The following is a 25,626-nucleotide window of genomic DNA, read 5'->3' on the forward strand; positions in this document are numbered from 1 at the left end:
CTTTCCAGCCATTGTAGCTCAGCGATTGGCTGGGTAATTTGCTGAATAACATCACACTCCAAAACTAGGATGTAAGTGCCACAAGGACAGGGAGCCCATATTGCTCTTATCCACCATATTCCTGTGCTGAGAAGATGTTTGTTGATGGGGAACCTCTGAATGGATGAATATAAGCTACAAGCTGCACCCTGGGAAGCAATTGCGATGTGGGTCTTTCAGCCACCAGAGGGCAGGATTGGAGCAAAGTTTGGATGAGGACCTCCACATCAAAGACTAAGTGAACGGGCATTCACGGGCAAGTGTGTGCTTCCATGTGTGGAAGGGACTCGGTCTCCGCCTGCCGCAGCTTGCAAAGCGTTATGTCACTTCTTATTTTTGCAAATGTAACATCACATCAAAGGGAGGATGGGGAGCGAGAGGAATGTAATTGTATCACAAAGCGAATTTTTTCCCCCAGATAAGCTCTAACAGTGTGGTTTTTACGTACTGGGCCTAGAGGCTCTCCCAGCTGGTGATACCCAAACAAAACAACACCCACTTTGAATCCCCAGCAGCTTTTCCAGTAGCTCAGAGAACTAAAAATACTCCTTCTGCCCTAAGTGCAGGAAGTAGCGCATGGTTCCACTCTTATAACGCAACCACTCTGAGGTCAGAAAAGGAATGGAAATTTTTAAAAATGCAAACAATCTCAGGCAAACGAAGTAAAAATAACACGCGGGGACATTGATTCTCCCTTAGTAGCATTACAGTCCTGGAGACTGGCAGCAAACGGCCACCACCGCCACACCCTGGCTGGCCCTGCTCCCCCTGCAGGCCGGCGGTACCTCAAGCTTGGCCAGCTCCTCGCCCTTGTGGAGGATGCGGAAGGAGTAGAGGTGGTCAGGGCTGGGGTCTGGGACCACCTCGCAGCCCACCAGGCTGAGGGGTTGCTGGGCCACCTTGCTCCGGTTCCGGTCCTGGTAGAAGTGCAGGTGATTGTCCCTGACAGAGCACCAGCGAGACTTCCACTGGCTGTTCACCAGCACGTTCAGGTAACCTGCAGGAGGAAGTGCAGATGCAGGAGGGGACAGGGCTGCAGGACGGGACGCAGATGCAGGAGGGGGCGGGGCTTCGGGAGGGCATACAGATTAAGGAGGGGGCGGGGCTGCGGGAGGGGAAGGGGATGCAAGAGGGGACTGGGCTGCAGGAGGGGACGCAGATGCAGGAGGGGACTGGGCTGCAGGAGGGGACGGGGCTGCAGGAGGGGACGCAGATGAAGGAGGGGGCGGGGCTGCGGGAGGAGACGTGGATGCGGGAGGGCACGCGGATGCAGGAGGGGACTGGGCTGCAGGAGGGGTCGCGGATGCAGGAGGGGACTGGGCTGCAGGAGGGAGCGGGGCTGCAGGAGGGAGCGGGGCTGCAGGAGGGGACGGCGCTGCAGAAGGAGATGCAGATGCAGAAGGAGATGCAGATGCAGGAGGGGACGCAGGTGCAGGAGGGGACTCAGGTGCAGGAGGGGACGCAGATGCAGGAGGGGACGGGGCTGCAGGAGGAGATGCAGATGCAGGAGGGGGTGCAGGTGCAGGAGGGGGTGCAAGTACAGGAGGGGTTGGGGCTGCAGGAGGGGACGCAGATGCAGGAGGGGGCGCAGATGCAGGAGGCGACGGGGCTGCAGAAGGAGATGCAGATGCAGGAGGGAATGCAGATGCAGGAGGGGATGCAGATGCAGGAGGGGATGCAGGTGCAGGAGGGGATGCAGGTGCAGGAGGGGACACAGGTGCAGGAGGGGACGGGGTTGCAGGAGGGGATGGGGCTGCAGGAGGGAGCGGGGCTGGAGGGGACGGGGCTACAGGAGGAGATGCAGATGCAGGAGGGGGGTGCACGTACAGGACTGGTCGGGGCTGCAGGAGGGGACGCAGATCCAGGAGGGGACGCGGGGGCAGGAGGGGACGCGGGGGCAGGAGGGGACGCGGGGGCAGGAGGGGACGCAGGTGCAGGAGGGGACGCAGATGCAGGAGGGACGGGGCTGCAGGAGGGGACGGGGCTGCAGGAGGGGACGGGGCTGCAGGAGGGGACGGGGCTGCAGGAGGAGATGCAGATTCAGGAGGGGGTGCAGGTACAGGAGGGGTCGGGGCTGCAGGAGGGGACGCAGATGCAGGAGGGACGGGGCTGAGGAGGGGACGGGGCTGCAGGAGGGAACGGGGCTGCAGGAGGAGATGCAGATTCAGGAGGGGGTGCAGGTACAGGAGGGGTCGGGGCTGCAGGAGGGGACGCAGATGCAGGAGGGGACGCAGATGCAGGAGGGGACACATGCAGGAGGGGGCGCAGATGCAGGAGGCGACGGGGCTGCAGAAGGAGATGCAGATGCAGGAGGGGATGCAGGTGCAGGAGGGGACGGGGCTGCAGGAGGGGATGGGGCTGCAGGAGGGAGCGGGGCTGCAGGAGGGGACGGGGCTACAGGAGGAGATGCAGATGCAGGAGGGGGTGCACGTACAGGACTGGTCGGGGCTGCAGGAGGGGACGCAGATGCAGGAGACATCGGGGCTGCAGGAGGGGACGCAGATCCAGGAGGGGACACAGGTGCAGGAGGGGACGCGGGGGCAGGAGGGGACGTGGGGGCAGGAGGGGATGCGGGGGCAGGAGGGGACGCAGGGGCAGGAGGGGACGCGGGGGCAGGAGGGGACGCGGGGGCAGGAGGGTAGGCGGGGGCTGGAGGGGATGCGGGGGCAGGAGGGCATGGGTGTCTAGGTGTGTCCTGGGCTGGCACTGCCTCTAGGCTTCCTTAGAGTCCCCCAGATTCTCAGCTTCAGAACCCATCAGACACCTTCCCTGTCCTAAGGGATTGGAAGCTGCCCTGAGCTTTGGCTGGCTGAACCAGGCAATAGCGTGAAAATGCACAGCTACCTTCCTGCCTGGCCCAGTGCCAGACGCACAGTGGGGATCATGCATATCGCCAAGCCACATTAACACAAAGTGGAAGAATTAGAGACCAGGACTGAGATGCCACACCCACCCGTCACAATCCTCTGGACCACAGAGAACTTTGGATCATGAGAGGTGGGATCTCAGATCATTAAGCACCCCCAGTCCTGGGAAGGAGAGCAGCTGTATTCTCTCTCAGCCCTCCCCTAGCCGCAGGAAGCATGCTTCACTGCTGAGTAGACATCCAGCAATCACCCAGCCACATCTCTTAAACAGTGACTCACAGGGACTGAGCCCCCAGGCCAAACATCATGCCCCCTGAGGCCACTGCCTGACACCCTGGCTGGAGAAGCAGGAGAATGCAAAGACACACCTCCTAGCCCACCGCCACCACCCTGCCAGCCTCAAAACACAAGAAAACTCAACTGGGACTCAGGAAGGGAACCCAGAGATGGGACAATAATGGCCTTCAGGCCCCTGGAAGGATGACCCCCAATGTGGGACCAGCTTGGGGATCAAGATACCAGGCCCACCCCAAGATATTTCCCAAGAAAGGCTTGTCGCTCCTCCTAACCTCAGTTTCCCTGAGTATGAGCGAAGGCTGTAGAGATGACCTCTAAGAGCCTACCTGCACCCATACCCTCTGCACCAGTACAGGGTTCTCATTGTCCCCTTCATGGTCTCGGTTGTTCCCATTTCAGAGTCCTTGCTCCTGTCCACAAGCACCATTCCAGTCCATTCCACTCCTACATGCCCCTCAAGGCTCAGGTCCACAAAGCTATCTCTGACCACAGGGCAAGAAAAGTTCTCTCTGTCCCTGAGTCCTGATAGCTACGAAGATGGCACAGTGCGTGCTTATGGGTATAAAATCATCACCTCCCTCAGGCAGGCTGTGAGCTCTCAGTACTGTGCCTGCCATCCTTCTGCTTGGTCCCCTTTTAGCACGGTCCCTCCTATACCCTGTAAATATAGATCAAATGAACATCATTTTTAAAAGAATACTAGGAGGACACCAATCAGTTACCCTTCACTTCCATAAAGGCCCCAACATTGCAGCAAGAGAGAGTTGGATCAGGCATAAAGAACTGCCTGCAGTAACAACAGACGGGAACCTGAGGGCTGCAGGCTCTCCATCCCTAGAGATGTTTACGGAAGACCTAAAACCCCCTGCCTTCACTGTCTGAGCTCGCCTTCCTGCAGGTTCCAGCCCAGGGAATGAGCCTGTGGTCCCGGAGGTAGCTACAATTCTTACTGGATGTCTCGAGGGACCTCTCCACAGGCTCCAGTGAGGTGGATTTCTTCCTGCCCAGATTCATTAGGTTGCTCAGTTTGAGGCCAGCAGAACATTTCTTCTTGACTGTCAAGATGAGACAGAAAGCAATTCGTATTGCACGTGGTCCACCCACGTGCCCATGAGAGATGGAAAAAATAGCAAACCCATTTCCACTCCATCCACCCATCCCTCCCCGCTACATATGCGCACACATATGCATGCACACACACACACACACACATCTCCCCAAACCAGGACCCGCAGGCCACAGTCAGGTGTCTTTAAAGTCACACACTCAAGAGGGGTACACAGACTTCTTATAGAATATGCAACCACTTGAGAATCTTTACACACTGTACTGGCTCAAAGAGATTTGAAATAGGGTTAGCAAACAAGAAGAGATGGAAGAACATTCTATCCCCAGCATTTCATGAAGCTTAACTTCAATTTGGCCGAGTCTCCCTTTTTCCTGGATCTAACAGCAGTATTTCCGAGTGGTTTATTAATAGGGGGCCATGTTAGAATCAGCTGCTAAAACGCATTAGGGTTGAGCCTGACAGCCCAGCCTCACAGCCTGGGACACAATTCCCCTCCCGACCACATGATGTTACCGTCTTTGGTTTCTGGGACCTCAGGGTGGCCATCCACGGAGCTCCCATACTCTGAAGCTGACAGGTACTTCTCAGCTATATCTGGCTATGGACAAAAGAGACATGAATGGGGATCACTGGCTGGGAACAGTTACCTTGGAGACCACAATTGAAGGGAAAATAATAGATGGCTCTTGGTTGTATGCCAGAGGTCAGCTGAGCAAACCCCTGCCGGCCACCTAAATGGCAGATTCCAGGTCACTGGTAGGACATTGGCCCAGCTTCCAAATGGCTGCTCAACTTGATGTGACAGTGACCCTGTAGCCAGTGGGCAGGGCAAGCAGGCTGATCAGGGGTGGCATTAGAGTCTGCATCCCCTATGATGTTAACTGTCAAGCTAGAAACCACTCATACTGAGAGTGTGAAGAAGTCTTTTGAGAGCTGACTGTTCTAGCAATGTGAGCTGGTTCGTCTGCACAGGAGCAGACCATGTGATCTGAGTCCTGGCCGGAGCATTCTGCTGCCAGGCTGGTGCCTGAGTTAAATGAGCCTCTCCGAGCCTCACTCTGCATGTGTCACATAAGGATGACATCCCAGTCTGCTCACAGGGGTGTTGGGGACTCAAGATGATCCCTAGAAAAGTGTAGCTGCTGCTACTGTTAGAACATGAAACCCTCAGAATATTCCAATCAAGCTGCGTTTAGAGAGTCACCGACTCCAAACCTCTGGAAAACAAGCTGACAGTCTCCCAAGCAACAGGACCGGCCTTAGGCAGGGTCCAGGGCCAGCATTCCCTGGCCAGGGAAGCACTGCATGCCGAGTCTTTGAAGAAAACCCACATTCGTTCCAACTTTTGTTTTCTTGTCAGTGGCCAAGGAATAAATGAGATAATGAAAAATGGCCCCTCCTGAGTCACTCTGGAATCTGGAAGGACTGTGGGCTATTTCTCCATGTGGGATGACCTGTGCCTTCTGGAGAGTAAGTGGCCTCCTTTCAGCTCGAGCCCTCTGTGTGCCTCTTGTTTTCTTCCCTGCTGGGGTGGGGACCCCAAGAGGAGCCACAGTGATGTTCTGGCTGTTCTATGTGTGCCCGCGCTTCAGGACACCTACCTGCAGGTACTCAGGGACAGGAAATGTGACCCCACAGGTGATGATCCTCCTTTTGGCCAGAACCTAATTCAACTTTTTCAGCCTTGACCTTTAAGCCTAAAGCTCCCCGAAAGCACCATTGCAAATGAGGACTACAGCCCTTTGGTTGCAATCAGCCTTGAGATAGTGCCCCAAGCCCAGAGGCGCTACTGAGGAATAAGGGGGAAGGAAGTGCCTCATAAAATCAATCTCCCTACTTAAGAATGCAGGCCAAAGTGACTGTTGTTCCAATAAAGCTTCCCCTTGTCCCCCTACTCGCCCACCCCCGGCACCTACAAGCAAGAAAATATTTTAGGTCTGTATCTGTTTCCTCCATTTTCCTGCCAAGCTAGAGTTACTCCTCTTTTCCAAGCAGTGTATGTTTCTTTTTCTCTTTTTTCTTTTTTTGAGATGGAGTCTCCCTCTGTCACCCAGGCTGGAGTGCACTGGCGCTATCTCAGCTCACTGCAACTTCCGCCTCCTGGGTTCAAGTGATTCTCCTGCCTCAGGCTCCCCAGTAGCTGGGATTACAGGCGCCCACCACCACGCCTGGCTAATTTTTGTATTTTTAGTAGAGACAGGGTTTCACCATGTTGGCCAGGCTGGTCTCAAATCCCTGACCTCAGGTGATCCACCTGCCTCAGCCTCCCAAAGTGCTAGGATTACAGGCGTGAGCCCACCCTGCCCGGCCTCAAGCATTGTATGTTTCTTATTAATTGGACTGAAATATAAAAACAAAGCTCCCAATTTTACACTTTTAATTTTTACAGAGAAAACATGGAAGGGGACTCTCCCTCCAGGCAGGGCAGAGGCTTACCTTCTGGCAGTTAAAGCGCTGGGCATCCGGGGTGTACTGGTTTCCTTCAGATGCTCCTTCGGAAGGCAGGCCGCTCACTTCCTGGATGACCTGAGGCGAGAGGGAAGCCGTCATCAGAGGCTGAGGTCCTCTGGCCAGCACTCACAGCCAGGCTGAAGCCAGGGCCCCTCCAGGTCAGGGGAGAGTGGGTGGAGATGAGAGAGAAGATGAATTTCCAAGGAAGAGGACCCACCCCACCCCAGCCCCAAGGCCTGCATGTGGCCTCAGACCCAGCTGGGCAGGCTGCAGTGGGGAGGGCTCGTTGTTTAGCTCCTTTCTGCAGGTCCCACACGTTCGTGGGCATGCGAGGGGGGCCTTGGCAGCAAAGGTCAAAGATGACCAGAGCCACCAGCCCAGGGCTCCGCGAGCCCCTTTCCTGCCACCATTCCAGGCAGGGCTACTGTTCTGTTGCAGGCGTGATGAACAACTACCTTGCTAGACAGTCCTCTGGCTTTTCAGAGGTCATGCAACTCTCTGTGGAGTCTCCACGCTGCCTGAGGAGCAGGCCTGCAAACTGCCTTGTTCCAACCACCCACTGGCTCTCCCGACTCGCCTGCCACCACCCACCCACCCGCCCTCCTCTGGGAAGGGGCCTCTTCACTGGCTTCATTGACCAGTGGAGGAAGAGGGTCTCTCTGTAAAGGCTGGACACAGAAAGGCTGTGCCTTCTGAAAGCGTTCTTGTCTTTGAAACCCCAAGCAGAGGCTATGGGGCAAGGGGTCTCAGGAAGAGGGCGTGAGACTCTGGGAAGGGAGGCTGGGTCCGGAAAAGGATAGGTGGGTTTGGGCAGTCAGAGGAACAGAGCCTGGGCTGAGGGCAGATGCAGAAAGTCAGCAGTGGCTCTGACTATGCAAAGCATTGCCTCAGTCTGAGCCAGGGGCACTCCCTTCTTGCCGGGGGAACTCCCAGGGCGACCAGAAATACACTACCCACCTGGAAGCCCTTTGGAAACGCAGAATTAGTTAGAGTGATTTCATAGATTCCCCTCTTTCAGTCTATGCCTAGAGCAGTTTGTGGAAACGGGTTTCAAATCAGAAGAGCCCAAGAACTCCAGTTCGGGACTGTGGTCCACACTGAATATGCAACCCAGTGTCATAGGAAGAGCACAGGCACTAGGGTTGGCACCTGTGTGACATTGAACCTGAGCCTCAGCCACTGCATCTGTAAGCTGGGTCAATACCCTTGCCACGAGCCAGCTGTGAGCGCTTGTATGTCAAGCACCCAGCACAGGGCAGGCACATGGATTACCATCCCTATTAGCTTGGGCCAAATGCACGGATGCCCCTGCCCAGGGAAAGTGCCACTAAGCCAGGAGTTCAGGAGTGGGGTGGGGGCAGGGTCATGCTTCCTGGGAAAAGCCCTGCCTTGTGCCTTCCTTTACTGGGACTGTCGTCCCATAGTCAGCATCTCCCCGTTTACTGTCATATACCTGTCTCACCCTGGGCATGGGTGCGAATATGCAGAATTGGGACACAGAGGTCCAAGGAAGGTAGATGGGCTTCACAAACCCAACGCAGGTAGGTGGAGAGCCCATCAGACAGGTGGACCAGCCCCCACTGCCAAAGCGCAAGAGTGGGCGGCTTCTGAGAGCAGGCATTTCCAGCCAAGTCCACCTCTGCACTTGTCTGAGCTGGGGGGAAGGGTCTCTCTGTGGAGGCTGGACACAGAAAGTCTGTGCCTTCTGAAAGCATTCTTGTCTTTGAAACCACCAGCAGAGGATATGGGGCCAGGGGCCTCAGGAAGAGGGCGTGAGAGTTTGGGGAGGGAGGCTAGGGGCCAGGGAGAGGATCGGTGGATCTGAGCAGTCAGAGGAACAGAGCGGGGAACTGGGGGCAAGAGCAGAGTAAGTGTGTGTGTGTGTGTGTGTGTGTGTGTACATATACATGCGCAATGCATGCATGAGCAAAAATGTGTATGCAAATGTGCATACATGTGCATTTGTCCATGTGTGTACAAATGTATACATGAATGTGCATGTGTGCATATATGTGTGCAAATGAGTATGTGTGTGTAGTGGGTGAGGCAGGAAACTGGGGTAAGAAACCAACAGCCCAGAGCTCTGGGTCCTAATCAGCTCTGCAGCCCAGGACAAGCCCCCCATTCCCTCTGGGCCTCAGTGGTCTTATCTGTACTATCCAAGTTTCACGGAGCACTCAGTATATACCAAGCACAGTGCTAAGCACTTTGTGCACATTAAAGGATCCAGCCCCAAATCACTCAGCTAAACAGGGGTGAAGCCAGGATTTGAACTCAAAGCCCTGGCTCTTAAATGCCCAGGGCTGGCCTTTCAGAGCTTGTTAGCTCTCTCAGGAACCCCATCCTACATGGAGATCTGTGAAGCCAAACCACGAACCTGTCTATGCAGTGGCCTTTTTCTATATACCACTGTCTTTCACCACTTGAAGATTTTGCAATAAAGATGGGGATACCTGTCAGCACCTTCTAGAAGCTTGGTTAGGACAGGCCTGGCATTTCCAAAACAATTAGTGGGTTTACAAAAACAGCCTGCCTGCTCCAAATCTAGGGTACTCAGCCTAGGGGTGGACCAGTGCCTCAGGCGGGTACTGAGGTCATGTTTTACCACGGTGGTCCAGATCTGTTTCTGACAGGCTCGCCAAGGTGGTTATGTTTAGCTGGGTGGCAGGTGGAGTGGAGTGGGGTGTGGGGTGGATAGAACGCTTCTGGGCTGAAGTGGTTGTGATGGGAGAGGGGGCAGCAGGAAGGAGGGGAGGGGCAGCAGGAAGGAGGGAAGGGGCTGCTCTGGCTCTCACTGGCCTCACCAGGGTCCTGCTGGGTTTGGAGGTCCCTCTGGAACTGGGGATCCATTCCTGGTGCAAACTTTACACCTGCTGGAAGCATCAAGCCCAGCTTTCACCTGAGGCAGGCAAGCCCCTCCCCAAGTGCCTCATAATCACACCCAGGGACGCGTGGGCAGAGTGGGCCACGTGCATTCGTGGTGGGAGGAGGCACAGCACTGTGTAGACGGGCCTCGGTCTGAAAACCAATGCTGCCACCACTTGGCAGACGACTTTGATCCATCACCTCCATCCTTTGAGCCTTAATCACCACTCCTGTAAAATGGGGACATTAACATTCCCCAGCCATCCCCAGTGTGGTTACGTGGGTTAAAGTTGCTAATAGTCCTGGGTCTATGGCAAATACGTGGCAAATGGCGGCGACATGTATTCTTCTTTAATAAGGAGGAGGGGGATGCCTCACTAAAGGCAAAAAGGGAAATGGATTTCATCTGCGCCCAAGTCCGGGCTACTGGGGATTCAGAACTGGCAGCAGCATGCTGTAACCGATTTGCAGAAGACAGATCGTTACCACTTAGAACACAGGAAGCCCTGCAAACTTGAAGGATCACAAATCCTCTACCCTTGACCCTATCATCCATCCCTTTAGAAAAGCTGGGGGCCACAACTCTAGGAACCCCTCCAAGTGTCTCGGTGTCCCCCTCACCCTGAGCCACTGCTCAGCCTGGTCCTTGCTCTGCAGGCCCAGCACAATCACGTCGGCATTCATCGGCGTGATCTTCAGCTTGTGCTCCTTCTTCCGCACTTGCTTCTCCTTGTGAATGACGCTGCTGCCCAGTAGGTTCACGTCCAGCTGAGGGCTGTGGTCCTTGGAGGATTTGTAGCACTGGAAGGAGAGAGAGAAGATACACCACTTTGCCAGGGGTGCCGGGCAGAGGTGATGTCTGCAAAGGAGGGGCCGCTGGACGTTGCAGGACTCACCAAGAGCCTGACTTGACCCAGCAAAACTAAGAGGCTGGACACCCCGAAGCAGGCCTGGAGGCTTAACCTCAAATATCAGCAACTCCTGTTCTTCACATCAGATTGTCCCTCTCTCCCTCAAGCCTCCTTGTCACTGGCCTCAGCGAAGGATGCTCCAGGATGCTGCCATCCAAATGGCTGAAACTTGCCCCAGGCCTGGGGGGCCTAAAATACGTCCTCTGTGTTCACCGTTCAGTTCTCCAAACTGGACAGACTTTCACTGTTTCTCCACCTCTCTGTATTGCTTGCTTGGCTTCTGGAGTAAAGGATCCATAAAGCACAAAAACTAAGCCTCTTATCTGCCTAGTTAGGAAGATGATGTATTAACAAAGAAAGGAAGGACTCTTCCCCTACCAGAGAAAATACTTTATCCCTTGGCTTCCCATTTGTAAAATGGGGTTACAGGGTTGCTTAAAAGGATTACTTGAAATAACATTGGCACGGAGCAGGGCCTGTTGTAACCAGGCAAGAAAAGGTGTTTATAATAATTCCGTGGAATTTCAAATCAGGACACGCAACTGGGAATTTTAATTTAAAATAGCAGGAAACAGGACTGTTGTCAGAGTAATATCTGGTTCCTTGCTGGGTCTGGTCTTGTAATCACTAATTCAAAATATTATTGCTTCTGAGAAGATACATAGCATTCTCATGCTGCACAGATAAAAACAGTAGCCAGGGCTGGGCGCAGTGGCTCACGCCTGTAAACCCAGCACTTTGGGAGGCTGAGGCAGGCAGATCACAAAGTCCGGAGTTCGAGACCAGCCTGACCAACATGGTGAAACCCCGTCTCTACTAAAAATACATAAATTAGCCAGGTGTGGTGGCGGGTGCCTGTAATCCCAGCTACTCAGGAGGCTGAGGCAGGAGAATCACTTGAACCCAGGAGGTGGAGCTTGCAGTGAGCCAAGATCGCGCCACTGCACTGCAGCCTGGGTGACAGAGCAAGACTCCGTCTCAAAAACAACAACAAACAAACAAAACAAAACAACAACAAAAAACAGTAGCCCGAATTGGGGCTGGGCTGGAGGAGCCTGACTGGACTCCAGCGGACAGGATGTGAAAAAGGACCAGGGGACAGAAAGATGTATCTGTCTCACAAAGAGGAGGATGGGATGGGGATGGGGGAGGCGGTGGTAGTCACAGCCCCCTTTGAGAACTTGATGAAACTACTAGACCTTTCTGGTTCAGAAAAAGTACATTCATCCATACACACAAAATCCTGTATACAATTTCAGATTAGGGAGAAGTTAAAATCTCCTGATATAAACAAGCTCGAAACCTCTGGGGTCAGGGACCATCCTGTCCCTCCTTCCCTGTCCCTGCCCCTTCCCCAAGGAGAGGAGTCAGGGGACAAGACAATGTGAGGCAGACTGACCAGAAGCCTGTTGTCCTTGATGACACAGAGCTGCTTGGCCCACTGTCCCAGCCACTTCTTGCGCCACAGGAAGGCGCAGATGCGGGCGTCACGCATCAGCTCGATGCCGGCCTCCGGCGAGGGCCACTGGTAAGGGGCCGACTTGCCCTTGCTGCCGTCCTCTTCATCGTAGGACTCGTAGGAGCTGCTCACAGCCTCTCCGTCCTCTGCAAGGAAGACCAGCTCGGTCAGGGCCCCATGGGGCAGGGGACAGTCCTGAAGCAGCATCGCTGGGGAGGGCAGCAGGCAGGAGCAGCAGCAGCCAGACCACAGCCCCCGACTCTCCCTGCCCTCAAACCAGCCCCACAGCCAGCAGCCAGATCCCAGGGCTGGCTTTCCTGCCCCCAAACCCCTCAGCAAGGCTTCTTGGATGCTGCCTCTGGCCACAAAACACAAATAACTGAAAACCAAAGTCTCTCCCTTTTCTTCCTCAAATCCTGTCACTCCCAACTCCACAGAAACCCTGAGAAGACACTGCCCCACAGACCAACTGTTTGCTCTTGACAAGGCCAGTTCTCCTACTCGGGGCCTCTAATTCCTCAAATGAAAGATGAAAGGCGTGGGGTGGGATGTTGCCAGGTTCTCCCAGGCCTGGCCTCTGGCATTCCAAGGGCTCAGGAGGAAGAGAACGCCATCCGTGCTCCACCTGAGCTGTATGTGAGGCAGGCCTCTGATGGCCGCTGGCCTGGCTGGGCCTGGCTCAGTCCTAGATCTGGGGAAGGGGCTGTGGCTCCTCAGAAATAAAAGTCCAAATAAACCACAGCAGGAAACACTTTCTGGGGAAAGGGGCCACCTTCTTATTCCCAAATACCCTCTCCCAGTCATAGCCCTTCTTCAAACCTCCACTCATATCCTCCACAGACACTGCTTGCCCTCCCTCCCTGCCTAATACCTCCTGGCACAAATGTAGCTCCTTTTACTAGTGTCTAACTTAAACCCTTCCTCTTTTGTTTTGAAAGAATCCTAAAACTCATCAGAGCACAAATCACGCACGATTCCACGCATACCCCAACTGCCTCAGTTTCTAGTTTCTGCCCCCACCACCCTGCAAGAGCTATTCTGTTCCCAAGTCCCACTGCTCTATTCAAGGACAAAACAAAAACCATGTGAAGAAAAATCAGTCAGTTCATCTGTCCATCGATTGATAGATCTGTCTCTCTCTCTATTCATCCATCCATCTATCCCTGAAAAGCAGGGCATGGAGGAAAGGGAACCTCAGGATTTCAGTCCAACCCCTGGCACAGGAATCCTGTCTATCATAACCTTGATGCTCTGCCCAAATTTCCCACGGAGGGCTCACTATCTCCTGATCCCTGGATACTCCCATTCCCGGCAGCCCTGTCAGTCAGGAAATGGACTCAGCATCTATTTCCCTGACTTCCGCATGGCAGTCCTTGTTCTGTCCCCTTGAGTCAGGCTGAATGACACTCTGCCTTCATTCCCATGACACCCTTCAGAAGAGGACCAGCCCACAGACCCGTAAGTCTTGGCAGAAGAATCCAGAAGCCCTTTCTCCTATCTGTATAGCTAGATAAAATGTTGTCGATTTTACTAAGAAGCACATTTGATTTTACTAAGAAGCACGTTTGATTTTACTAAGAAGCACATTTGAAACAGAACATAGAAAAATGGGATGAGGCCTCTGCAATAGTTATTCTAGCAACAGTGCCAGTGAAAATGTGTTTTAATATTTCTAAAAACAACATTTTAAATATTTTAAAATTTTAAAATTTTAAAATTTTCTTTAAAAGCCATGTGACACTACTTCTCTTAATGGCTTAATATAAAAGTGTATAATTTATACCTATTAAATAAGACTGAAAATAGCAGTATTACCCAGGATGGAACCCTGAACTCTTACACTATAGGTGACAACGTAAATTAACACAGGCTTCTCAGAAAGCAGTCTGGCAGCCTGTTTCAAGAGCCATAAAAAGCACCCATACTCTTTGATCCAATAATCCCAGTCCTGGTATTTTATCCTAGGAAACTAGTTTTTTAAAAAGAGAAGGGACCAGGTGTGGTGGCTCACACCTGTAATTCTGGCACTCTGGGAGGCCAAGGCAGGTGGATCACTTGAGCTCAGGAGTTCAAGACCAGCCTGGGCAGCATGGCAGAACCCCATCTCTAAAAAAAATACAAAAATTAGCTGGGCATGGTGGTATGCACCTGTAGTCCCAGCTACTTGGGAGGCTGAGGTGGGAGGATGGCTTGAGCCCAGGAGGCGAAGGTTACAATGAACTGAGATCGTGCCACTGGCACTCCAGCCTGGGCAACAGAGTGAGACGGTCTCAAAAAAAAGGGCGGGGGTGGGAAAGAATGTTACATGCATTAGGATATTCATTCAAATGCTGTTTAGCAGTCAGCAGAAGGGGACTGAGTAAGTAAAGCATGATTTTACCCACTTAGTCATGTCCATGCAACTGTAATCATTTAAAACTCTGAAAACTAGTGTGCAGCTGGATAAACTCCCTAAGGTATGATAAGGGAGAAAGCACAATTAGAACTATACATGCAAACAGATCAGCACTGCAAGCAACATAGAAAAAGCTCAAAATAGTTGATTTGATGGGTGGTAGGATCAGGGTGATTTAAAAATGTTTTTCCTTATTGCCAGTATTGCATTATCTGTATAATAAGCGACATTTAAAAAATGATATACTGTCATTGGGATTCTTCCTTCAGTAACAAAAATTAATGGAGGAGGCTACAGAGTTTAATGTGAAGAATTTGGGTAAGTCTCCACTGTTCTGTGCTTCTGGGGTTGCCCCACATGTTTCATGAAGAATTCTAACATCTGCCCATCCTCCTCCATGGGGGTATTAGGAAACTAAGAACGGCAAATCATCAACAGGACTAGGTATGAAAGAAAAAACATTGAGGAAAAAAAGAGGCTGGGCATGGTGGCTCACACTTGTAATCCCAGCAATTTGGGAGGCCAAGGCGGGTGGATCACTTGAGGTCAGGAGTTTGAGACCAGCCTGGCCAACATGGTGAAACCCTGTCTTTTCTAAAAATACAAAAAAAAATTAGCCGGGCATGGTGATGGACGCCTGTAATCCCAGCTCCTCAGGAGGCTGAGGCAGGAGAATCGTTTGAACCAGGAAGTGGAGATTGCGGTGAGCTGAGATCGCGCCACTGCACTCCAGTCTGGCGGCAGAGTGAGACTCTGTCTAAAAAAAAAAAAAAAGAAAGAAAAAAAAAAAGAACAACAAATCATACTCCTGGAGTATCTTGGAGGAAATTTAGAGCAAATATATTAATAATTGTTTTTACCCCTAAAAGGGATCACAGCACACCATAAACATTGCATATTCTTGGCCAGGCATGGTGGCTCATGCCTGTAATTCCAGTGCTTTGGGAGGCTGAGGAGGGCAGATCACTTGAGGCCAGGAGTTTCAAACCAGTCTGGCCAATATGACAAAACCCCGTTTCTACTAAAGAGACAAAAATTAGCCGGGCATGGTGATGCGTGCCTGTAATCCCAGCTACTTGGGAGGCGGAGACAGGAGAATCACTTGAACCTGGGAGGTGAAGGTTGCAGTGAGCCAAGATCATGCCACTGCACTTCAGCCTGGGTGACAGAGCCAGACTCTGTCCCAAAAACAAAACAAAACAAAAACAGTATGATATTCTTAAAACAGATACTTGGCTTCTAGGAGGGGCAGGGTGAACAGGAATGAGGGGCAGGATGCTGAGATCATTCCATCCCCATCTGCCATCCCTAGGTAGACTCTACCTCACTGTGTCCTGTGGAACTGAGGGCAGAACAGCCACGCGCACTGTGGGTCTTTTAGCCATGTGTTTTGATACCACACGGGTGGGGGGTGGGGGCTGTGGAAAGCCAAGTAGGTTGCTCCTCTGGAAGATCGCACGCGGCATGCACGTGCAAGACTCATGCACGAGGACAGGAAGAAGACAGTGGCCACCCTCGGGGCATGCACACATCTTTGAGAGACAGGCAGCAGGCAAGAATCACTGGCATTCCAGCTCGGGGAGTAAGCAGTACCCAAGGTGATCGTGGCATAAATGACTCCTTCAGGCACCTGCACCCATCTGGGGACTCCAGTGGGGAGAAATCCGCCAGAGTGACCTGCATAACATCCAGGAGCACAGACAGAGGGAAGAGAAGAGAGACAGAATGAAGAGAGGAGCACGCCCAAGTGCAGAGACACAAAGAGAGAGACCCAGATGTGGCAACTCGGCTGCCAGTCCACCAGAGGTTAGTGCTTGCCCATCAGAGGTGTAGGCTGTTGGGTGAGGCCACTGCTGAGCCAAGGACATCATTTCCTAGATCCAGACCCCTTCACATCCAGAGATGACCATGTGACTACTTGTCATCAAGGGACTGTGGGCAGAAGTGATGTGCGTGACTTCCGGCTGGCGCTGTTAAGAAGCAGATAGGGGTTCTCTGCTCTCTCTTTGCAGAGGATTTTGTGGCCCTCGAGGGTGGCCGAGACAAACATGGAAGGAGCCTGGGCACCTAATCTACATGAGGATGAGTAATGCCCCACACTGAAATACCCGAGTGAGAAACAGGTTTGCATTGTGTTACTATAAACAGGAGCTGCTGGGTTATTTGTTACAGCCGCTAGCAGTACCCCCAGGGTGAGACACCATCAGTGAAGAACCTGGTATCTCTGGCAAGCAGGGCAGACCCTGATATCCCTAGCACAGGCCAGCAGGGCACTTATTACACATGTGCTCAGAGAGAGGGACATGACCCAGGGGAGTGGTGTGGGGATAGGGCTGATAGAGCAGGTCAAGAATCCAAGCAACTGGCCTTTTGCAAGAAGTCAGCAAATCGCTATGGCCGCCAACTATAGCAAGGGGCTGGGGCCCCACGCCTATTCCTCCAGCCACAACCTGCATGTCACACTGTTTGACCAGGCAGGACCTGAGGTCAGGCCAGCTTGTAAGGCAGGTGAAGGCCTCCCTCTGTGCTGACCGTGACTGCTTCTCCCCAAGTCATCCCCAGGCCTCTCCTTGGCAGGACAGGCAGGGCTGTGTTCCCTCCCACCTCGCAGCTGGATTTCCTCCATCTCGGAGCTTTCCTGGCCCACTCCACACAGTGAGTTCAAGGTGTCCTTGGGATGACCCCTAGTCCCGGCTACGACCAATATGAACTCACAGTTGAGAGACAAAACCAAGAAGCGCTGGCCTTTCTGACCACTTGTTTGTGTCGAGATGGAGCGTCTGACCCACAAACCGGCCCCCTGGTGCGTCTGGCAGGCAGGCCCCTGCTGGCCCAGCCACACCTGAGAGCAGGGAAGTGCTCACTGCGGTGAGTCACTGTTTCCACCTTCAACGCGCATCCAGACAGCAGCACCGCACCCTCGCCTTTGGTCTGAAATCACAGCCCGACTGGTGAGCTGGCACCACCTCGCATGCTCAGTGGGCCAATGCTAAGTGCTGGCTGCCCACAAAGCCAGCGTCTTAGAATAGACTCAGCCCAAACAGGCACTCACCTCCCACAGAGTTCCCGGCAGGAGGCGGCAGGTAAGTGTGAAGGAAGGGCAGGGGAATCCCATCCCGCTCCCAGTCACCGGTCCCATCTCATCCCTGGTCCTGTTCTTTTTATTTTTATTTCAATAGTTTTTGAGGTTCAGGTGGATGCGTTCTTTAATGATGATTTCTGAGATAGTGCACTGCCATTCGAGTGGTGTACACTGTACCGAATATGTAGTCTTTTATCCCTCACCCCCGCTCCCAATCTTCCCCCGCTAGTCCCCAAAGTCCGTTATATCACTCTTATGCCTTTGGGTCTTCATTGCTTAGCTCCCACTTATAAGTGAGAACATAAGATATTTGGTTTTTCATCCTGAGTTACTTCACTTAGAATAATGGCCTCTAGCTCCATCCAAGTTACTGCAAAAAACATTATTTTATACCTTTTTCTGGCTGAGTAGTATTCTGTGGTGTGTATGTACCACATTTTCTTTATCCCCTCATTGGTTGATGGCACTTAGGTTGGTTCCATCTCATTCCTGGTCCTGCTCTTTATGGAACCAACAACACCTTCCTCAGCCTAGTTCATTCCCAGCCCCAGGGGCCCTAGCCTTTTATATCTGCTGATTGATTTATGCTTTGAAAGCCCTTTCACTTACAAAGGAAGGAAAGAGAAGGAGGCCAGAAGGGGAGGACCACAGTTCAGCTGCCACAGAGACGAGGGTCACAACCACTTCTTCCTGAACCTCAAAGCCTTCCTGTGTAATCAAATCCCCAAACCAAGAGCACTTTTGATCCAACTTCCTCAGGCTGAGAGCCATCAGCCAAGGACAGAGGGTGTTAGCATGAGCCCTGCCTGCAGAGCCGCTCACACAGTGTCCAGGGCGATCTTTTCAATACCTAAGTGATATAGTTTGGCTGTGTCTCCACCCAAATCTCATCTTGAATTGTAGCTCCCATAATTCTCATGTGTCATGGGAGGGACCTGGTGGGAGGTAATTGAATCAAGGGGGTGAGTCTTTCCCATGCTGTTCTCGTGAGAGTGAATAAGTCTCACGAGATCTGACGGTTTTATAAAGGGGAGTTTCCCTGTACACGCTCTCTCTTGCTACTGCCATGTAAGACGTCTTTGCTCTACGTCTTCCACCATGATTGTGAGGCCTCTCCAACCATGTGGAACTGTGAGTCCATTAAACCTCTTGCCTTTATCAGTTACCTAGTCTCGGGCGTGTCTTTATTAGCAGCATGAGCACAGAGTAATACACTAAGTTAGGTCAGTCCCTAAGTAACCCTCTGGAGGTTTGCAGTCTTTCCTCATTCAGAAAAAGGCCAAAGTCATTCCTGTGGCTGGCAGCCCCATCTGCGTCCCCACCTCCTTTCATTCTCCCCTGTTCCTGCCATGCTGGCCTCCTTGTTGTTCCTCAGACACATCCAGAGCTCTCCTGCCTCGGCACTTTTGCAGATACCATGTTCTCTGTCTGGAAAGTTCTTCCTGAATGTATCTGTCTGACTCACTCTCCACTTCATTCAGGAATCTGTTTAAGTCATGCTATCAGAGAAGCCTTCCCTATCTAAAATAACTCCCCTGTCCTGCAGAAGCCCAGCTCCTGTTCTGTTTTCCATCCTCTCACTTATCACCACCGACACATGCTGTTTATTTGTTGTCTGTTTTCTCTCACTGAATGTCAGTGCTGGGATGACTGGGCTCCTGTCCCTGACACAGTGGGAGCACCATAACTATGAGTCCAGTGAAAGAACGTGGAAACTGAGCTCAGACTCAGCCTGACCGCCACTTCCATTGCTGACCAGGGCCTTGGGCCTGTTGGCCAACACTCCTCTCTTCCGTCACCTTTGTGCTGAAATCTCACAACTTGCAGGCAGGAACCACAGAAAACATCAGATGCAGTCAATCTATTTGCTGTGTACCATCCCTCATTCCTCCTTGCAGGACAGCTAGGTCTGCTGTGGGTCTTGGCTCCCCATTCACACTAAAGGCTGAATGCTCTGTGGCCAGTTCTCAATTTGGACCATGCTTTCCTGTCACAGCAGCCCAGACTACCCTCTGTCACCCAGCCCAGGATGAGTGTATCTGTTACCCCAAGGTAAGTCTGCACCAACATCTGTGCAGGAAGCAGTAAGTCACCCTCCCAAGCCCCAGCCGCTGGGATGTACCATTGAGGGATGTGTCATATGGCTCAGCCTCTTCATAGTAGCCCTCTGGAGACTCCGTCTTTGGGATGGCAAGCTGTTTCCGTTCTGGAATCTGTGGTATGAACAAATAAGACAAACATTTGCAGATATGGTACACTGGGAGCAACTTGGAAATAACTCTTCGGGTGGAAGTCTAGAAGACAAAAATGCCCAGCTGGACTTTAAACTTTAAGCAAGTTGGGAGGGAGAACATGCAGTATCACGAATCCCATCAGTCACAGTCCATAGTGTTTGGTCTGTAGCCACAGAAGGGCTGTGGGCACGTTGTTTAGCCTTGCCAAGACAGCTTTCTCCCCTGTAAAATGAGGCTCAAGCCCCCTACCACACACACAAAATATCATTATGTACATGATATATCATGCACTTAGCAGTCCAGAGAGTGCCAGGCTGTTGGGATACCTATTGTGGCTTTTAAATAGAATATATTTTCTAAAAAGACAAGTGCTAATCAATGGCACAGGGAGAAAGAGGACCAGGTTTCTAAATCCTACACTTTTACCATAATATAGTTCAATCATTCATTCAGCAAATATTGGATGACTTCCATGTACTAGCTGAGAGGGACACATCAAAATTTCAGGAGTCAGTCCTAAGAAAAGCTTGAGTAGCTGGTAGATTTTTAACAGCTCCTGGTCAAGTGCATTGTGATACAGTAGTGCTATAATGGACAAGGTCAAAGTTCTGTGAGAACCAGAGGAGGGTGTGAGGAATATTTAGGACAAAGGAAGGATGCCCAGGGTATGTGATCTTTGCGCCGAGCCTCAAAGATGACCCTGAGCTTATGTGGGATGAGGTTGAACGTGTGCAATTTGAGTAGAATAAAAAACACCTGCAACTGTGTCAGAAGCATAGAACGTGAAATCATTCTGTTCCTCCCTTATTCCACCTGCATAGTAGGCACTAGACTATGAAGCTATGTTTCAATAAGCTACCTTTATAAACAACCATGGGGGAGAAAAAGAGGTAATTTGTTGCATTACTATTATGAGAGACAGGTCGTGAATGTGTAAGCACCCTTGAACATGGGTCTCCGGTGTCTTTTGTTTTGTTTTTCTGACGGAGTCTCACTCTGTCACCCAGGCTGGAGTGCAGTGGTGCAATCTTGGCTCACTGCAACCTCTTCCTCCCAGGTTCAAGCAATTCCCTTGCTTCAGTTTCCCGAGTAGCTGGGATTACAGGGGTGCACCACCACCCCGGCTAATTTTTGTATTTTTAGCAGAGATGGGGTTTCATCATGTTGGCCAGGCTGGTCTCAAACTCCTGACCTCAACTGACTGCCCGCCTTGGCCTCCCAAATTGTTGGGATTACAGGCGCAAGCCACCACACCCGTGGTGTCTTTCTGAATCATGAAACTCCATGGGAATATGCATGATGAGTTCACAACAGAAGTGGCAGAGCTCGAAATGTATTCCCTCCCACTCTTGATTTTGAGAAGTCCTTGTGCTGGGCCCTCCATGTGAGAGGCAAGGCCTGGGCCTTCAAGGAGGCTCCACGTGAAAGCACAGGCAGGCTGTGAGGTGGGGGAGGTTGTAGGGGGAGATGATGGAAGCAGCAGCCAATGCAAGGACCCTGCAGTGCCCTGAGCTCAGGTGGACCCCTGTGCTTTGGGGGAGAGGGTAATGCTAGGAATCCAGAAACTCCTGCCATGAAAAATGGATTTGGGGGACCCAGGATGGAGGTAGCTCCCCTACTCCTGGCCCAGGAGACAGTGGGAGGACGGGCAGCCTGTGCTTAGCCCCTGTGGGACAGTCCTCAGCCTGGGCTGCAAGAGTATCCCTTCCAGCTTCCCCAGGGTGAGGATACCAGGGTCCCCAGAGCCCAGTCCTGTGTGGTTTGGACTCTACAGTCTGTTTATATAGACCCTGGAGTTCATGTAACTTGATTTCAATCCGGGCTTCAGGACCTCATAGATTTAACCTTGGGTATGTGACAGCCTCTCTGAGCCTTGCTTTCCTTCTTTATAAAATAATAATACTAGGGTTGTTTTGAAAATTCAATGAGACAAAACGTGATAGTGTTTCCACAGGGCCTGGCCCATATTAAATACAAGGAGGCCATTGTTATCACTGTCTGGGGCCCCTCCACAGTCCCAGGGTCTGCAGGTTGCGCAGTGAGGGCAGTTAATGTGACAGGCAGTTAATGTGTTGTCCTGCAAGCTGAGACGAAGAGGATCGACCCTGTCGGGGCATCGCAGAGGGTTGGCTGAGGCCAGGCCACAGCCTGGGTCCAGCACCAGATCTGGTCCTGTACCAACAGAGCTGATATGAGGCACAGGGCAGGCTCAGAACAGCCTTCAGCCCTCCTCTGGCATGTGGCACCCCCTACAAAGAAAGGAATCAAAGAATTTGGTCATTTCATAAGCAAACCCGACACTGTACTAGGCTGACAGAAGCACTGCTGAAGGGAGCCAGGTTGCACACCTCTGCCCAGGCTCCTGCCTGGCAGCCAGGCCCTAGCAGACAATGGGCATGCCATTGGTAACTTCTAGTGTATGGTCCTCCCTCTTTGCCAGCCCCAGCCTGGTACAAGATCTTTGCTCTCTCAGCCTTTCCTGGTCCCCCTGGCCAGCCAGCAGCCTGAGAAAAGGCTGAGACAGTGACAGACTTGCCTGTGGTCCACTAACAACAGCTCCCTAGGGTCCACAGGGAAAGGGTCCTCTCGCCTCTGTGGCAGTAAGGTCTCCCCAGTGGGTCCCAGGGCTCATCAACCTGATCTGGCTGGGCCTCCAGCTCCAGCCTCCAAGAAACTCCGTTCCCGTCAGGTGGGTCCCATCTGGAGAAAAGCTCTGGGCACCCAAGATCTGGCCCCCCAAGGTCAGGATTCTCTAGAGTCGAACAGGACAAAGGGAGGAGTGAACCCTTCTGCAGGAGCTCCCCATGGGTCATCATCACCACAGGGTCTGTCCCTGGGGGCCTCCTGTCCTGTCTAGGGTGGAGCCAGGCAGTGTTTTGTGAGTGTCTCCTAAGCTTCTGTTGAGAAGAAAAATAGCTCAGAGGAGTTTGAGGTATGCGAGGTGTGCAAAATGTATCAAGCCCAGAGAGACAGGAGTATGGGGCTTCAGGCACCGTTTTCTCCCCTCCCCATTCCTGGGGGCAACTGTTAAAAGGCATTTTACTCCTCACTAGCTGCCTCATCCATTATCTTCAGGTTCCTAGAATTTATGATACAAAGAACAATGTTTAGCTGATCGATAGCTTACAGTATTTTAATATAAAATATTGGTAAACAACTTAAAAACTGTCTCTTCTTTTTCCTTTGAAAACCCACTTGTAACTGCTGCCAATAGGAACATGGATTCAGGGTAACTTGAATCTGTGCTCCTGGGCTGCAGCCCTGAAATTTTGGTCAGAATAAGCTCTCTACTTATATTTATTTTGTCTCCGTTTTTTGCCTGTAGGTTGACACTGCAAAATCTGAAAATGGCTCACTATGCAGAGACAGTGCAGGGCAGGAGTGGAGTCCGATCTCCAGAACCAGGCTTGAATTCTGACACTGGGACATCCTTGCTATGTAACTCCGACCAATTCACTTGACCTCTCTGGACTTGGCATAAGAAGGGGAGAATAGAAATATCTGTCACATGGGGTTGCTGTAAGGATTGAAGTGTGCCTATCACTATTCAATATTCAATACATATTAGTTTTTACTAATCTAAAAAATAAAATGTAAAAATAAGAAAGGCAAAAAAGTTTTGCGTATATGTGTTTGGTGGAGGATAAACTAGTGTACTCTGGGGGTGGGTACAGAGGAGACCATAGGGTGGAGTCCCAGCTCTCAAGAATGCTGGGTTAAATGATGAGTCACATGATTAAACAGACACAGTGACCTATTATCAGAGCTTCAAGGAGACAGATCCTCAGATCCTCATCTCACAGGGTTAAGGAGAAAGGACTATTATTTTGATTATTATCATTATGATGGTGAAGACTGTGAATTATATTTTTATATATATATATATATATATTTTTTTTTTTTTTTTTTTTTTTTTTTAGGCAGAGTCTCACTGTGTTGCCCTGGCTGGAGTGTGGTGGTGTGATCTCAGTTCACTGCAACTTTCAGCTCCCAGGCTCAAGTGATTCTCCTGCCTCAGCCTCCCGAGTAGCTGCGTACCACCACGCTTGGCTAATTTTTGTATTTCTAATAGAGACGTGGTTTTCGCCATGTTGGCCAGGCTGGTCTCAAACTCCTGACCTCAGGTGATCTGCCTGCCTCAGCCTCTCAAAGTGCTGGGATTACAGGAAGACTGTGAATATTAAATGAAGATCCAGAAGAGATTTAACATCAAAACCTGAAAAACTTTGACTTTGGAGGAAGGGACTGCGTGAGCGAGGCAGGCTTGGCAGGATTGACCAGACCAGAGGTCCAGAGGGCCGCAAATCTTTTCAGGAAAGGGCCAAAAAGTAAATATTTTAGGGACTTGTGGCCACTCGGGACCTCTGTCTTATCTCAGCTATTCAACTCTATTGCTTGCTGTAGCTCAGAAGTCCACAGACTAATACAACTAAATAAGGTTGACTGTGTTCTAATAAAACACTATTTACTAAAGGATGTTACAGATCAGATTTGGCCAGTGAGCTACAGTTTGCCAACACCTGGCTTAGACTAGACACAAGAGCTGATGAGGGGTGGCTCAGAGGACCTGAGGCATCCTCACAGCTCTAACCACCCTGCCCCAGAGTATACTGCAGAAGGCTCCCAGGTGGGGGTGAGTGGACAGGCCAGGCCCAGCCTCCGAGGCTAGCCATGGCAACGTCCTTTTAGGGATTAAGTGGTTTCCCCCACAGAGAAGCTCATGTAAGAGCAGGCCAGTGCATGGCCAGGCCTCAGAGGGACGATGGGGTGGAGATGGCTATGCTATCCAGACCATCAACCGTGGCCAACAAACATCTGTTTCTCCTGCAAGGACCACGGCACCTGGCTGTGCAGACAGCAGCCTGGAGAGGCCACAGCTGCCTGAGTCACTGTCCACACCCACGAGGTTGCTCCAAACCCCTGGCTGCCCCTTCTATTGCTGGACAGACCTGCTCTCTACTGAGTCTGTAGGGGTTGGAGTGAGGACATCTGGGCTTGTGGCCGATAAGCATCCCGAGCCTGTGACCGAGGCATGATCCTGGCCCAGCCATAGGCCCTGAGGACCCCAGGTGGATGTCCAGGTGCTGCTGCAGGTGCCGGTGAGCCCAGGGCCAGGCAGCTGTGCAGGGCCCAGCCCTCAGGTGGACAAGCCTCCCTGAAGTTCTGGGATCAAGGAAGGAAGGGCGGGTTTTCTGTCTGAGGAAGACAGGCCACAGGGCACTCCAGGCTCAGGGTTCCAGCCTGAGCTGGACAGTGACTCAGGCAGCTGTGGCCTCTCCAGGCTGCTGTCTACACAGCCAGGTGCTGTGGTCCTTGCAAGAGAAACAGATGTTTGTTGGCCATGGTTGATGGTCTGGCTAGCATGACCATGGGGTTCCAGCGGCCACGGCCTCTCCCTGCTCTGGTTCTCCTCCTCCTTCAGAGCCACAGACATGACTCCACCCTGACGCTGCTCCTCTGGGGGCCTTGGACTAAGAGTGATGGCTGCTTCAGCCTGATTCAACCAGAAAGGAGGCCTGAGGGAGTGAGGACGTGTGCTCATGTGTGTGGGCAAGGACAGGGAGAGTGCCCGGTGAACACCACCTACATCCCCACACCACATCTGGAACCCCCTGGGGTAGAGGTGGGTGACTTGCACAAGACCAGGTGGGACCTAGCCAGGGGACTCGCGGTCCACACCCATCTCTGGTCCTTCACAGCAGAGAAAGTCCACAAAGTGGGAGGGAGCTGCCTTTTCCTGTCAAGTCAGCTGGCTTTGCTAGAAGTCTCCCTGGGGCCTGGAAGCTGTCCACAGGCAGTTACCACTTGGCTGAAAGGCCCCCTTGGGATCGTGCCATTCCTGGGTGCTGATATTTTCCCCAACTGCCGCACCAGTTCCTTTCAAACAGGGACACAAGCCCTAGTCACAGAAGACAATCCAGGAAGTCTACTTCAGAGGGGGCCACGCTCCCCTCCCC

At 52.1% G+C, this 25,626-nt stretch overlaps 1 protein-coding gene and 1 long non-coding RNA gene across 22 annotated transcripts in view; one reads left to right on the forward strand and one right to left on the reverse strand.

Moving 5' to 3' along the window:
- AFAP1L2 (actin filament associated protein 1 like 2) overlaps window positions 1-25,626 on the reverse strand; it is a 110,248-nt gene that overhangs the window by 9,303 nt on the left and 75,319 nt on the right. For 12 of the 21 annotated variants that reach the window (XM_055352199.2, XM_055352197.2, XM_055352207.2 and 9 more), the window contains 7 exons: window positions 19,558-19,648; window positions 11,899-12,104; window positions 10,210-10,389; window positions 6,709-6,798; window positions 4,786-4,870; window positions 4,154-4,258; window positions 825-1,036 (listed from right to left, as the gene is read on the reverse strand). In XM_055352199.2, coding sequence (XP_055208174.2) covers window positions 825-1,036; window positions 4,154-4,258; window positions 4,786-4,870; window positions 6,709-6,798; window positions 10,210-10,389; window positions 11,899-12,104; window positions 19,558-19,648 — 969 coding nt within the window. Of the gene's footprint in view, window positions 1-824; window positions 1,037-4,153; window positions 4,259-4,785; window positions 4,871-6,708; window positions 6,799-10,209; window positions 10,390-11,898; window positions 12,105-15,946; window positions 16,031-19,557; window positions 19,649-25,626 lie in introns of all 21 variants that reach the window. The other 9 variants (XM_055352191.2, XM_055352190.2, XM_055352194.2 and 6 more) reach the window with 1 other exon arrangement.
- LOC129524882 (uncharacterized) lies at window positions 942-23,273 on the forward strand. The gene is made up of 3 exons (XR_008668828.1): window positions 942-1,031; window positions 5,633-5,742; window positions 22,995-23,273. It is a non-coding gene; the product is annotated as an uncharacterized lncRNA (long non-coding RNA).

The sequence above is a fragment of the Gorilla gorilla genome, chromosome 8 (assembly GCF_029281585.2).
Source record: "Gorilla gorilla gorilla isolate KB3781 chromosome 8, NHGRI_mGorGor1-v2.1_pri, whole genome shotgun sequence".
NCBI lineage: Eukaryota > Metazoa > Chordata > Mammalia > Primates > Hominidae > Gorilla > Gorilla gorilla.